At 42.9% G+C, this 15026-nt stretch overlaps 1 protein-coding gene across 31 annotated transcripts in view; it reads left to right on the top strand.

Annotated features, from left to right (window-relative positions):
• Nucleotides 1–15026, top strand: part of CLASP2 (cytoplasmic linker associated protein 2) — a 178860-nt gene that overhangs the window by 157696 nt on the left and 6138 nt on the right. For all 31 annotated transcript variants that reach the window (XM_084754510.1, XM_084754512.1, XM_084754516.1 and 28 more), the window contains 5 exons: nt 1224–1377; nt 5848–6076; nt 9459–9652; nt 11137–11265; nt 13005–13211. In XM_084754510.1, coding sequence (XP_084610636.1) covers nt 1224–1377; nt 5848–6076; nt 9459–9652; nt 11137–11265; nt 13005–13211 — 913 coding nt within the window. The remainder of the gene's footprint in view (nt 1–1223; nt 1378–5847; nt 6077–9458; nt 9653–11136; nt 11266–13004; nt 13212–15026) is intronic.

Genomic DNA, 15026 nt, shown 5'->3' with positions numbered 1-15026 from the left:
GGAGGATCTCTGTGAGTTTGAGGCCAGCCTGGTCTACAGAGTGAGTTCCAGGACAGCCAAAGCTACACAGAGAAACCCTGTCTCAAAAAAACAAGCAAACAAAAAAACAAAAGCAAAACCAAAAACAACTACTACAACAAAAATGTTTAAAATGTAAGCTGTGTTGGCAAGATGGCTCAATGGTTAAAAGTTCATACTGCAAAGTGTCTGATGACCTGAGTTTGGCTTCCATGATCCACATGATGGAAGGAAAGACTCAATTTCCAAAAGTTGTCTTTTAACCTAAGCGCACACTCACACTCAAAATGTAAATTTTAGACCAGACATGGTGTCCATGCTTTTTAATCCCTACTAGGAAGCAGAAGTAGGAGGATCTTTGTGAGTTCAAGGCCAGCCTGGTGTACATAGTGAGTTCCAAGACAGCCAGGACTACACAGAGAGACCCTGTTGACCTTGTCTCAAAAACAATCAACCAAAGCAAAACAAAACAAAAAAGATTGTTAAGAATAAATAAATGCAGTGTTAGCTGGCTATAGTAATATTTGCCTATAACTTCAGAACTGTGGAGGTGAAGGCAAGAGACTCTTGAGTTTGAGGCCTGGCTTGGCTACAAAGTAAGTTCTAGCCCTGTTTGGGTTACAGAGTGAGTCCTTGTGTCAAAAATAGTTAATTTTTATCTTTATAAATATCCTATAAAGCATCCTCAAATGATGTAAACAGGGTCGGTTTAGATCAGGCTGGCCGTGACCTGCTGTGTATTAGAGGACGCCGTGAAGCCCTGATGCTCCTCCTACTTCCCTAGTTCTGGCATTGCCTGTGTGTACCACCAGGGATGTGCGACCTGCTATAACCAAAAATGCCTGGCCAACTATGGCAGCTTACACTTCAAATTCTAGCACTTTGAAAGAGGAATGCCTGGCCTATAGAGTGAGACCCTCAAAAATAAATAAATATAGAAATAGAAATCACCAAATAGAGATGCTCTGTGGTCAAGAACACTTGCTGACAGAGGACCTGGGATTGGAGCCCAGCTCCTACATGACAGCTCACAGCCACCTCTTAATTCCAGTTCTAGGTATCCGATGCTGTCTTCTGACCTCCGTGGGCTCTGTACACACATGATGCACAAACATACATGCTGGCAGAACAGTCATACACATAGATACAAAACTACAGTGAAACAAAAAATGAAATAAGTAAAATCAGTGCCATCTTTTTCACAGTGCATTTGATTACGACACAGAGAACATGAACTCTGAAGACATTTACAGCTCCCTTAGAGGAGTCACTGAGGCGATCCAGAATTTTAGTTTCAGAAGCCAAGAAGACATGAGCGAGCCACTGAGGAGGGACCCCAAAAAAGAGGACAGTGATGCAGTAAGTGTTTGCATGTTCTTACCATCTGTTACCACCATGCCTAGCACACCAAATCCTTTAGGAATGTTATTACATTGCAGGCTGCTTTGGTGTCTATCAAAGTGTGTTTCTCTGTGTGTGCGGCGTGTGCATAACATTTTTGGAAGCTAGTCACTCTTGAAGTGTTTACTATTAGTGAGTTTCAGGTGTTAGATCTGTAAGAGAGATGTACCCTATAGTTTTTTTTAGATTCTTAACTAGAGATGTTTACTGTATAGTTTTCCTTCAGAGTATGCATTGAGGTAAGTGAAATGTGTGTTTTAGACTGTGGGATCAGGGAATGAAGACTCTGTCAAATGACATTTGTACTACTAAGACTTACAGCCACAAACGTAGAGGAGAATTCTGTAAACTGATTAACCAGTTCAGCAACAGCTAGCAACCAGCATATGTAGTTGAGGATCGGGAAGAAAGCTGCTGTAGTCGGAGCATTAAGAAATAAGGGGAGCCGGGCATGGTGCACATGCTTTTAATCCCAGCACTCGGGAGGCAGAGGCAGGTGGATTGCTGTGAGTTCAAGGCCAGCCTGATCTACAAAGCAAGTCCAGGACAGCCAAGGCTAACACAGAGAAACCCTGTCTCAAAGGGAAAAAAAAAGAAAAAGAAAAAAAGGGGAGGGGTGGACCTGGCTGTGGTGGTGCACACATTTAATCCCAGCACTCCAGAGTCAGAGGGAAGCAGATTTCTGTGAGTTCAAGGCCCTGGTCTACAAAGCGACTCCAGGATAGCCAAGGCTACACAGAGAAACCCTGTCTTGAAAAACCAAAAGAGAGAGGGAAGGAGGGAGGGAGGGAGAGAGGGAGGAAGGAATGCAGACCACAGGTATCTGTACGACCCTTGACTGAGCAGGGACACAGATGCAGGACACAGGTTTTTTGGGGTTTTTTTGTTTTTGTTTTTGACAGGATTTCTCTCTGTAGACTTGGTTTGCCTGGAACCCACAGAGATCCACCTCTAGAGTGCTCGGATTAAAGGCGTGCGCCAACATGCCCGGCTAGAACTCAGATTTTTTTTTAAGTATTTTATTTAATTTTAATTTGTGTGCATTGGTGTGAGAATGTCAGATCTTGTACAGACAGTTGTGAGCTGTCGTGTGGGTGCTGGGAATTGAACCCAGGTCCTTTGGAAGAGCAGGCAGTGCTCTTAACCACTGAGCCATCTCTCCAGCTCCAAGATTCAGATTTTTTTTTAAGGGGCTGGCCTCTGGAAGTTTGACCATGCTCTAGTGATATATGAGCAACACAAAATGGATTATTTTTCTTCTTTTTCTTTCTGCTCCTCCTCCTCCTCTTTCCTCCCTTCCTTCCTCCCCCCTCCCCCCCCCCCCCCCCCGAGACAGGATCTCTCTGTGTAACAGCTCTGGCTGTCTTGGAACTCGCTCTGTAGTCCAGGCTGGCCTCGAACTCACGGAGATCCACCTGATTCTGCCTCCCAAGTGCTGGGATTAAAAGCATTCACTGCCGCCACCCAGCTGCGGCTGCGGCTGCTTCTTCTCCCCCTTCTCCCCCTTCTCCTCCTTCTCCTCCTTCTTCTCCAGGAGGAGGTGACAAAGGGTTGAGGTGCACCTCAGAGGACTGGGAAGTGGGTGTGATGGGGTGCATTATGTTAATTTACCAACAGTTAAAACATTATATTAGAAAAAATAAATAGATAGAAATAAAGGAGTAGAATGTAGACATAGCACATGAATTAATATTTGCCTGGGCTTTGAGCATACTAGGCTATGTTTCTTGGCTTCTTATCTATGAGTCTCGTAATGGAAGTTTATATTTTCCTCATATTAATTGTAGTCATAGTGGTCTCCATCATCAGTTTATGTGGCCCCAACAAAGAATGCTATAACCTACTTTTTTGATATGTGAACACTATTATTTAACTGGTTTCCTCTGCTATGGTACGTCAGCAGCTCCTTAGCTTTGTCTCCGGCAGTTTAGACTTCTCTTAAAGTAAGTCATCCCGTCATTCCTATTGACATCATTGCTCGCTATCCTCAGAGCTGCACCTCTCCGCTGAGCTCTCCATCTGTCCACTCTTCCACTCAGTTTCCCCTGCACCGTGAAAATGGTTGTCAGAAGATCTTATCACCCAGGTCTGAGGTTCCCTATCCTAAAGCTGCATGTGGTAGCTACAGCACGTTAGTAAATATCACTGCATAAATGATGCCCAGGCTTATTGTGTGTGTTTGCTTCAAGTGGTGCCAAGAACAATGCTTGGTTTAGACTGGGTGCGTACAGACTGGATAAAGGATGAAGGCTGCATGGTGTACAGTTGCCCTGGAGATGCTCATGGCCAGGGTCCTTCTGCTGATAATACTTTTGATGCCAGTATTTGTATTAATATTGGTATTTGGGCAAGGGTGTTAATGTATCCCAACTCTATTACCATCCTTTAAAAAATTATACTGGCCTTTAAACTTGTTCTTTGGGAGAAAAAAGGCATGGAAATAAAACCTGCAAGATGCTATTAAGGTAGTTCATTATTCAAAGATAATATAGTATGCCAATTTTTAAAAACTTCTTTTTGATTATTTGTGAGCTTCACATCCTGCACCCAGTTCTGCTCATCTCTTCCTCCCCTCATATCCTCCCTTCACCCTTGCAACACCCTCCAAAGAACACACAAACAAAGCATAGAAAACATCTCATCGTGGAAGCTGTAGTATGTCACAGTGTGTCCCGCAGTGTATTCTGCTGTCTACACATCTTCACTTGCAAATAGCCGTTGTAATGAATCATTGGTTTGGTTTTGTTTGAGATCTCTGGCTTCTGTGATAACATTAGTGTTGGATCCTCACCAGGCTTCTTCCCAGTTATCCTGTTGTTGCCCTCTGTCTTGAAGATCCTGCAGCTTTGGATCAGCAGGACTGGCCCTCTCATGCATCCCAACCGCTCGCAGATGATAGAGGTTTTGGGGTGGGCCATGGATCTGAGCCTGGGTGCTAGCTGAGCTAGCCAGCATTCCAGTTCTCCCTTATCTGCTCCATCAGGGCAAGCTCTCCTGCATTGCTCTGGCTAGGCCACCTGGTTCTGCTGCCAGCAAGAGGCAAGGGCAACTTGGCTGCTCTCGTGTCCTTGGGGCTGGCTCACCTGCACCCACACCTCCAGAGCTAGCTCCTCTGTGCTGTCCAGTCAAGGCATGGGGCCCACTCTCCCCAGTGCTGCAGCCTGCAAAGGGCTGGATCAGCTCTCCAGCTCTCACACCATGTGGGCTGGCTCACAGTGCCTTTGCCATTAGGGCCAGCTCTACTGTGTTGCCTCAGCAAGGAGCATGGCTATTTCCCTCATTCTTGTGCCTTTGGGGTGAGCTCTCCCCACTGTAGTGAGAGGTGAGGGCCACCTCACAGCAAGTGGGCCATCTCTCCCTTGCTCTTGCCCCTCAGGGCTGACTCACCCGTACCCACTGACTAGTGTGCTACCCAAGTGAGATGCAGAGCCTGCTCTCCTGAGTGCTGCAGCTGGTGAGGGTCAGGGCCAGCTCACATGCTTTCTTGACATAGGGGTCAGATCTCCAGACTGCCTCAGGTGGTGAGGGGATAGTGTGCTAAATTTAAAGAGGGTTTTTGTTATTGTTTTCATTACTAAAATGCAGCTCAGAGCTTGAATTTGCTGGGCAAGCCCTCTTAGTACTGAGATACATCCTCAACTATGTTTTCCTAATGAAAGTCTTTGTATCTTTGGCATGCAGAACCTTTGATAATCTCAGTGTATGTGTTATTTGGTTGAACCATTGACAAGGATAGCATTTGTGATGGCTCATTTGCCTCTTAGCTGTGGTTTCTTTAAGCTTTTTCATTTTGAATATATATTGTATTATATATTTGTACAATACATTTGAGTACATATTATAACCCATACTGTTTGTAATTAGTTTCTTTTTAAATTATTGTTACCTTTGTCTTTTTAGCTTTTCCTTTTTCATTTTAATTAATTTAATGGGTGTTTTGCCTACATATAAGCCTATGTACTTGCAGAGGCCAGAACTGGGTGTCAGATCCCACTGGAGCCGGAATTACAGATAGTTGTGAGCCACCACATGGTTGCTGGGAATTGAACTCAGGACCTCTGGAAGAGCAGACAGTGCTCTTAACTGCTGAGCCATCTCACCAGCCCCTGTTGTTAAATAGCCCCTTGATCACTAGGGAAATGTCATTTGTTTTTAAGATTAGTTTTATTTTATTCGTGTATATGTGTTTGAATCTATTCCCTGTGTGCGTTCCTACAGAGGGCATTGAATCTCCCGGAACTAGGGTTATAGGGGGTTGTAAATTACCTAGTTTAGGGGCTGGGAACTAAACTCTGGCTCTCTGCAGGAGCAGGAAACACTCTTAACTGTTAAGTCATCTCTCCATCCACCAAGAAACATCTTTTTAGAGTGTGAAGAAGGTATTTAGAAATGAGCTGATTTGCTCTGCCTTTCTCTTCCTATCAACAGATGTGTGGTGGTCCTGGGATCTCAGATCCAAGAGCAGGAGGTGATGCTACTGACTCCAGCCAGACAGCTCTTGATAATAAAGCGTCCTTGCTCCACTCAATGCCACTTCACTCCTCTCCACGCTCTCGTGACTATAACCCATATAACTACTCAGATAGCATCAGTCCCTTCAACAAGTCTGCCCTCAAGGAAGCCATGTTTGATGATGACGCTGACCAGTTTCCTGACGGTATGGTCTGGGTCACAGTGCTATCACTTGTATTTTGGGGGATTGGTAATCAGTGAAACAAGTAGATGTCTTTGCTCTTTTATTGGAACTCTTTAAAATGTAAGGATATGGGGAATGTGAATGTGTATTGTTACTTGTTACTGGGACAAAATGCCTAACAAAACTCCATAAGGAAGGCTTACAGTTTCAAAACACAGAGCATCGTGACTATAAAATCACGGTAGTGAGAGCGAGGGCCATGTTCGAGTGGCGGCCACAGCAAGGAAGCAGTGAGTCCGGTGTTTAGTGCCCTTCTCCTTTTGTTCAGTCTGGAACTCCAGCCCACGGATGGTGCTGCCCACATTCAGGGTGGGTCTTCCCTCCTCGCCTAACTTCCCTGGACCCAGATGTATGTTTTCATGGTGATTCCAAATCTCCTCAAATTGACAGAGTATATTCACCTAACCTGTAGGTGTTTGTTTATACTATTTTCGTAGTTTTTATGTTTCTAGTGAGAACCTGGGTGGTCAACTTGACCTCACCCTCAAAAATTAAGATAACTAATATCCTCCCAGGAACAACTCAACCAATTGTGGCATATGAATTTAGGTTATTCTAGACAAACTTTTAAAGGTTTTTTTTTTTTTAAGAATTATTTATTATGTAGTCTTCTGCCTGCATGCCAGAAGAGGGCACCAGATGGTTGTAAGCCACCATGTGGTTTCTAGGAATTGAACTCAGGACCTTTGGAAGAGCAGCCAGTGCTCTTAACCTCTGAGCCATCTCTCCAGCCCATCTAGACAAACTTTTATACTAGAATGACAAGAGATTTTTTTTGTGTGTGTGTGAAATGACCCATTCTTTATAGTAACCCTTTTAGTGTAAAATCATGATCTCTTTTATTAATAAATGCTCATTCCAGGGCCTGCTATCAGAGCATATTATTTACTGTTCGCATGAAGTGAAATTATCTTGGGTCTGAAGGTCTGACAGTTACTAATCTGCATAGCCTGGTGAGGTAGTCATTGTTCTCTTAAGTAAGTATTCACTGTTGCCTCTGGAAAAAGGCAGTTTTGATTGTACACTCTCCCCCTTCTGATCACAGCAAGCAATAAGACACAGCTAAGATACATGAAAAGTATCTTACCACAAATGCTTCCTTATTAATTAGATTTTTTAAAAATATAATTTATTTAATTTTGCTTTATGTGCATTTGTTGAGGGCATTAGATCCCTTGGAACTGGAATTACAGACAGTTGTGAGCTGCCGTGTGGTTGCTGGGAATTGAACCTGGGTCCTTTGAAAAAGCAGCTAGTGGTCTTAACCATTGAGCCATCTCTCCAGCCCCTGGAATTAGGGTCTTTTTGTTTGTTTGTTTGTTTGTTTTAATGATTTATGTGCATTGGTGCATGTATGTCTGTATGACGGTACCAGATCCCCTGGAATTGGAGTTACAGACAGTTGTGAGCTGCTATGTGGGTGCTGGGAATTGAGCTTGGGTCCTCTGGAAGAGCAGCCAGTCTCCAGCCCCAACCTTTTACTCCTATGAGTCCACATTACTTTCATTAGAGATTTCCAGCTCTTAGCTAGAGAAAGCTAAGAGTACCTTCTACTCAGTACCTAGCACCCACCTGGGGGTTCATAACTCCAATTCCAGAGGATCTGATACCATCTTCTGACTTTTGTGATCACCAAGCATGCACATGGTATTCTTGCACACACTCAGTTAAAACCCTTAGACACATGAATAATTTGTTTAAAGGAAAAACAGTTCTAGCGCTATTTGTCCTTCTGTGGTAAACTTAAAAATCTCCCTCTCAGAGCCAGATACAAACCTTAGCAGGTAAAGGCATTCACCACCAAGTCTGACAGCCTAAGTTCAATCCTTGGAACCCACAGGCTAGAAGGAGAAAACTGACTGCTGCAAGTTGTCCTCTGACTTACACTCACATACGCTGTGGTGCACACTCACGGCGCACGCACACACACAATATATATATATATATAAATGCTTTTTTGAAAAGACATGAACTAGGGCTGGAGAGATGGCTCAGAGGTTAAGAGCACCGACTGCTCTTCCAAAGGTCATGAGTTCAATTCCCAGCAACCACATGGTGGCTCACAACCATCTACAAGGAGATCTTGTGTCTTCTTCTGGCTTGCAGACAGGATATTGTATATATAATAAATTAAGAAATCTTTAAAAAAAAAGAAAGAAAGAAAAGACATGAACTAGGCATAATGACACATGCCTGTTAAGATTCTGTCTCTAAGTATTTAAAGGAAGGCAAAAACAAGTCAAAACACTTTGGTAAGACTAGAGATACAGTTCAGCTGTAAGGAGCACTTACTGCTGTAGCTGAGGACCCAAGTTTGGCTCCTGATCTCACAATTACCTGTAATTCCAGCTCCAGGGAATCTGATGCCTTATTCTGGCCTCTGAAGGCCATACACATACACATACACATACACATACACATACACATACACATACACATACACATGTGGCATACAGAGAGACAGACAGACAGACAGACAGACAGACATAAAAATTGGAACTAAAACCCAGTTCCTCTTTGATAATAATTGGTCTCAAGGTGACTCTAAAACATAAAGAAAATTATATTGGCTGGGCATGATAGTGCACACCTTTAATTTCAACACTCTGAGGTTGAGGCAGATGGATCTTTTGAATTCAAGGCCACCTGATCTATGTAATGAGTTGAAAGAGTGTGTGTGTGTCTTTAAAATACCTATTTTCAACAGGCAGAGGCCAGCCTAGTCTACACAGGACAGCCAAGGCTACACAGAGAAACCCTGTCTTAAAAAAAAAAAAAAGCCAACAAACACAAATTTCAGGACAAAGAAAATAGCTCTAGTTGATGGTGATACTCTCTGCTAAGGAATTGGGGTCCATGGAAGGAATGATAAGACTAGATAATGAACATGTTTAACTGCTAAAATAATTGCTTCAGTAGCAGTCAATGAATGTGTCAGCCCACTGCTGACGGAGTTCTGGAGAAGTGGACAGTGACCAGTTGTAACCACATAAGTCACTAAAAGGACAATGTCCAGACACACATTCTCCTGGCAGGAAGGGCGCACTGATCAACATGGCCAGGAGCGGAGCGGGGAGGGGAGGGCTGTAACAGGGACACACTTCTGAGGTCTGCTGATGGACGCCTGCACTTCCTTACACTGCTCTCTCAGGGGCTTTTTTTGTAGTTGAAAATTACTAAAGCACATTGGTGATTAAGGGATAACAACTGAAAATTAGTGTTTTTTTTTTTCACTTTTGCAACCAATGTTGACTGTGGCTATTTCATTGTGTTCTGAAGTAGTCAGCTCTGTGCATAAGAGTCAGCTTCTATAGTCACAAAATTCATACTAAATCCTTTGCAGATCTCTCCTTAGACCATTCTGACCTAGTTGCAGAGTTGCTGAAGGAGCTGTCCAACCATAACGAACGTATAGAAGAAAGAAAAATCGCCCTCTATGAACTCATGAAGCTAACCCAGGAAGAATCTTTCAGTGTTTGGGATGAACACTTCAAAACAATATTACTGTTATTGCTTGAAACCCTTGGGGATAAAGAGGTAAATCGCAGGCTATATAAAGTATTTTCTGTCCTGTCTGAGTATTTATGTATTTGTTCTTGTTTGGCTTAGGGGCCTGGAGGGTTGGGAATTGCACCCAGGGCTTCCCAACTCATGCTCGTTATGTAGCTGATCATCTAGTAAACATGTGGGAGTTGACGAGACACTGACAGTCCTGCTGCTGTTCTCTGGGTGTAACTTTTACTCTAAAGTTTTGTTTCTTTTGAGGGATTTTTTTGTTTAAAAAAAATTTAAAGGTTCCAGTAGTTAAAAGGAAGTATAGAAGCTGGGTGTGGTGATGCATGCCTTTAATCTCAGCACTAGGGAGGCAGAGGCAGGGGGATCACTGTGAGTTCGAGGCCAACCTGGTCTACAAAGCAAGTCTAGGACAGCCAAGGCTACACAGGGAAACATTGCCTTGAAAAAACAAAAAAACAAAAAAACAACAACAACAACAAAAAGGAAGTATAGCAAGCTGATTTCCACAGAAAAGTAACAATTACTTGTTACATGTATTTCCGGGACTGGAAAGATGGCTCAGCAGTCAAAAGCACTGACTGCTCTTCCAGAGGGCCCGGGTTTGATGCCCAGCACCCACATAGCAGCTCACAACTGTCTGTAACAGTTTAAACCCTCACATAGACATACATGCAGACAAAACACCAATGTATATAAAATAAAAATAAATAAATTATTTTTAAAAAAAGACTTGTTAAACATATTTCAATGTTTTCAATTAAAAAAAATTTGCCTTCAAAGTCAAGATGTTATTTATTTTCTTATTTAAAAGTAATAAAGCTGAGCACTTAGAAGCCTGAGGCCGAAGAATCACTGCAGGTTCAAGACCAGCTTGCGTGAAAGGGCGAGACCCAGTCTAAAACCAAGAGCCAGGCAGTTGTTTGCAGAGCCTGTACTTTTCTGAAGTTTAGCTTAAAAAGCACTTGAGAGGCAGAGGCAGGGGTGGAGTTCGAGGACAGCCAGGGCTACACAGGAAAACCCTGTCTTAAAAAAAAAAACCAACAACAACAACAGCGGAAAAAAAAAAGGCATGGTTTCTCTCCTCTTCTCCACCTCTGAGTTGGAGGCAGAAAGATTACAACTTTGGGGCCGGCCTGGGCTACAGTACAACTTTGAGCCCACCCTCCCTGTCTTTCAAATACAATAACCAAAGTAAGAATGAGTAAAGAGTTTTCAACTGCAGATGATAAATTGTGTAGTGTATTCTTTATACGGTGTCCCTCCTCCCCAGTCTATTTATTTTGAGACAGGGTTTCTCTGTGTAGCCTTGGCTGCCCTGGAACTTGCTTTGTAGACCAGACTGGCCTCAAACTCAAGAGATCTGCCTGCCTCTGCCTAGGTCTAAAGATGTGCACCACCACCCCCTTCCCAGCTCCTCCTAATCTTAAAATGGTTATAGAAATGAAAAGTGTGGAAAGCTGTTATGCCATCAGAGATATTAAAACTACTTAAATGTTTCTTCTTAGCCTACCATCAGGGCTTTGGCATTAAAAGTTTTAAAAGAAATCTTAAGGCATCAGCCAGCAAGATTCAAAAACTATGCAGAGCTGACTGTCATGAAAACATTGGAAGCACATAAAGATCCTCATAAAGAGGTGAGTGACCAGCAAGCTCGGTTAGTGTTGTACTATTATGGTGTCCCATGAACTGTGTAAGCACTTCCCAGAGAGTACTCTGGTTTGCGGGGTGAAGGTTTAGTTTTATTTATTGTGTATGTGCACATGCTGTATGTGTGTGAGCATATGGCCAGTTCTTTCCTTTCACCTTTACTTGTCTTCTGGGAATTGAACTCAGGTTGCCAGGCTGTGTGGCAGGTCCCTCTAACCATTGAACCATCTTACTGTGTACCTTGGTTTTGCATGAAAATCACTATGTAGTCTAGTTGGCCGCAAACTCAAAGCAACACCCCCACCCCACCTCAATCTTCTAAGCACTGGGATTACGGGTGTGAGGGAGTGTTTCCAGTTGACTGTGCCCATGTTTAATCATTCCCTTCGTAAATACTTGATACTTGATATAATGCTTGATTATAAGTCAGTTAGTAGAGTATTTATTGCACAGGGATGAGAACCTGAGTTTAATTCCCAGCACCCAGAGACAAAAAAAGGTGGGTGTGCTGGTGTGAGTCTAATCCAGGGTGGGTCAGTGGAGACAAGCAGATCCCCAAGGCTGCCTGAGGAACCAACCTAGCTGAATTGGCAGGTTTCGTGCTAATGAGAGATTCTTTATGAAGAAAGAACTTAGGAGCTGGCAAGATGAAGGCGCTTATTGCCAAGGCTAATGACATGAGTGTGACTCACATGGTGGAAGGAAAGAACCAACTCCTGCAAGATGTCCTCTGACTCCCATATACACCCAGGCATATGCACGTACGCATGTGCACACAGAGCAATATAATTTAAATTTGTATTTTTTAATAGGATGAGTGGCTTCTGAGTAGTGGCACCAGCTCTGGCCTACACACACCCTCTATGCTCCATCACATGTGATACATGTACCAAGTCCGTCCCCATAAAATAGGTTCATGGCAATTCATCCAATTTCACTTTCGCCATTTTGCTTTTGTTTTCTAACTAGAATTCTCCAGCCTGCATTCCACATAGCAATAAGAATTTGCTGTTTTAGTACCAAGATAGCAAACTATCCTTTGTAAGTGTGAGGCACCTGCAGGAGCTCTGTCTCTGTTACAGGTTTACTTAGTAAGGTAATGCAAACGGCCTTCATAAGAGGTGTGTGAGCCCCTTTCCTAACTTCACATTTGTGATATTTTCTCCCTACAAAGCACAGTGGACCTGCTCATCTTTACTACCCTGCATTAAGGAGCGTTTGCACCACTATATCACCATGACCTGCAGTAAAGCAAAATAAATGAATGCTTAAAATCATGAAATTACGGGGCTGGAGAGATGGCTCAGAGGTTAAGAGCACTGACTGCTCTTCCAGAGGTCCTGAGTTCAATTCCCAGCAACTATGTGGTGGCTCACAACCATCTATAATGTGATCTGATGCCCTCTTCTGGCCTGCAGATGTATGCATAATAGATAAATAAATCTTTAAAAACTGTATACATAATAGATAAATAAATCTTAAAAAAATATCATGAAATTACTTTTTCCAACAGTAAAAGAACTGGAAAGAAGGGAGAATAATGAAGTGGAGCCTAGTGTTGACAGCTTCTGAACATTGCTAGTCTGATCTTACCTCCTTTCTAGTATTCATCTGTTTACTACAATATTTTTAGTGCAAATCCAAAGTATGAAGTCATATTAAAGCTTAATGAAATCTGTCCTTGGGATTTATAGTATTTTCCTGGCTGGCTTTCCCTTTCTTTTAGGTGGTGAGGTCTGCTGAGGAAGCTGCCTCCGTGTTGGCTACTTCAATTAGTCCTGAGCAGTGCATTAAAGTACTTTGTCCAATCATTCAAACTGCTGACTACCCAATTAATCTGGCTGCAATCAAAATGCAAACAAAAGTGATAGAGAGAGTATCCAAGGACACCCTTAATGTGCTCTTACCAGAGATCATGCCAGGCCTCATACAGGTAAGCCTCTGTGAACTTGGAGGGCTAAGCCCGGATGCGTGTGGGCTTTGGTTATTTTATACTGGTTCGAACAGCATATCAGCACAGTCAAGTCTGTAGTGGTCAAGACAAAGACGTTGCATGGTGGGTATAGATGGGTGGGTTTAGGTATGGTACCAAATATATAACATAAAAGGTACTACTCAGTGATCTCTGAAGTGTAGTTCGGTGCTGTTAAATACATTTGTAGTGTTACATAACCAGCGCTACTCTCCAACGCCAGAACGTTCTGACCATTCTAGACTAGCATCTTGTACCCACTAAGCAGTAAAATACATTTCTCCTAACCTCCCTCCCAGGCCTCATTAATCTCTATTCTGTTGTCTCTGAACTTTATTGTAGCATTTTCATTTGTGTGAAAACCATAAATATTTGTTCTTATTTAGTGTTTTGTGAGTGTATTCATTTCATAATGTCAGGTTTTTATTCCATCATTCAGAAATAGCATTTGTTTATCCATCCATTTATTTCTGAATGTTTAGATTCTGCATTTTTTCCCTGCTTTTTATCACTGTAACTATTACAGTACTTATTGATGTACAGCTAGAAGCATAAATCTGTTGCCACACCTTTCTTGAAAGTGGTTATACTGAGTAACAGTCACAGATGTATTGTGACTGTGACTTTGTCTCTCCACCCAGGCATATAAACACTTTAGCAAAAATGGATCATATTTTGCAACATAGCCACATACTATAAAACTTTGTTAATACTCTACAATATAATTTTAGGGATGGAACACTATTACATAGTATCTAGAGAGGGCCCTTTTAAAAGAGGATGGGTAACTTATTCCTCTGCCTTTATAGTATTTTGTTTTTGCGTTTGCCCTGAGCTTCGTTGCTCACTTTGTTTGTGCAGGACTCAAAGCTCAGCACATACATAGTGTGTTTCTAGCTACTTTGTGAATGCTGGAGGATGGCTCCACAGTTAAGAGGACCTGGTTGTACTCTAGCACTCAAAACCATCTCTTAACACCACCTCCAGAGGATCCAGTGCCCTCTTCACTTTCTACCGGTCATGCATGCATGCAGTATTATACATACAGACAAAATAGCCATAGACAGAATAAAATTAATTTAAAAAATTTTTTATTATACTGTATTCATATTACATCCCAATTGTTATCCTCTCCCCTCCCTTTTCCACCCCATTGCCCCCTATGCCCCCAGTGAGGGGAACCTCCTTCCCCACTGTTTGGTCACAGTCTATCAGGTCCCATCAGAGTACCCTGCATCCCCTTCCTCTGTGTGCCCACCAAGGCCACCCTGGCAAGAGGCAGTGAGCAAATCTCCAGCACCAGAGTTCATGTCAGAGGCAGTCCCCCTCCCACACACGTAGCATGAGCTGTCCATCAGCTACATGTGAACAGGTGGTCCAGGTACCCTGCGTGCTTTGTCCTTGGTGCATCAGTTTGTGCAGGCCCCCAAAATTATTTTTAAATCTAAAGGGGAAACAGAAAGGTTGTGAAGTAGTTTGAATAGTGGCCCCAAAGATGGCAGGTTCTCCTTAATGTACCTTTTATGAGTACTGTTTGCAAATATGACAAGTTAGTATGTTGGGGGGTGAAGCAGCCTTGGATCTTTTCCAGTGCTCCCCAACTGCTGTCATGGGTGCCCAAAAATGGGAGAGGCAACAGAGATTACACATACACGGGCAGGAAATGGAGGTGACAAAGTAAACTGCAAACAGGCTGCCATGCCAAGGACTTAGCAAAGGGAGTTTGAGGCTCACAGCATCTGTTACACAGCAGCAGGAAGCTAGTGCAAACCAGAT

The sequence above is a fragment of the Acomys minous genome (assembly GCF_964271855.1).
Source record: "Acomys minous genome assembly, chromosome: 13".
Classification (NCBI taxonomy): domain Eukaryota; kingdom Metazoa; phylum Chordata; class Mammalia; order Rodentia; family Muridae; genus Acomys; species Acomys minous.
Note: the sequence above shows the minus strand (reverse complement) of the source record. Positions and strands in the feature narration are given on the sequence as shown.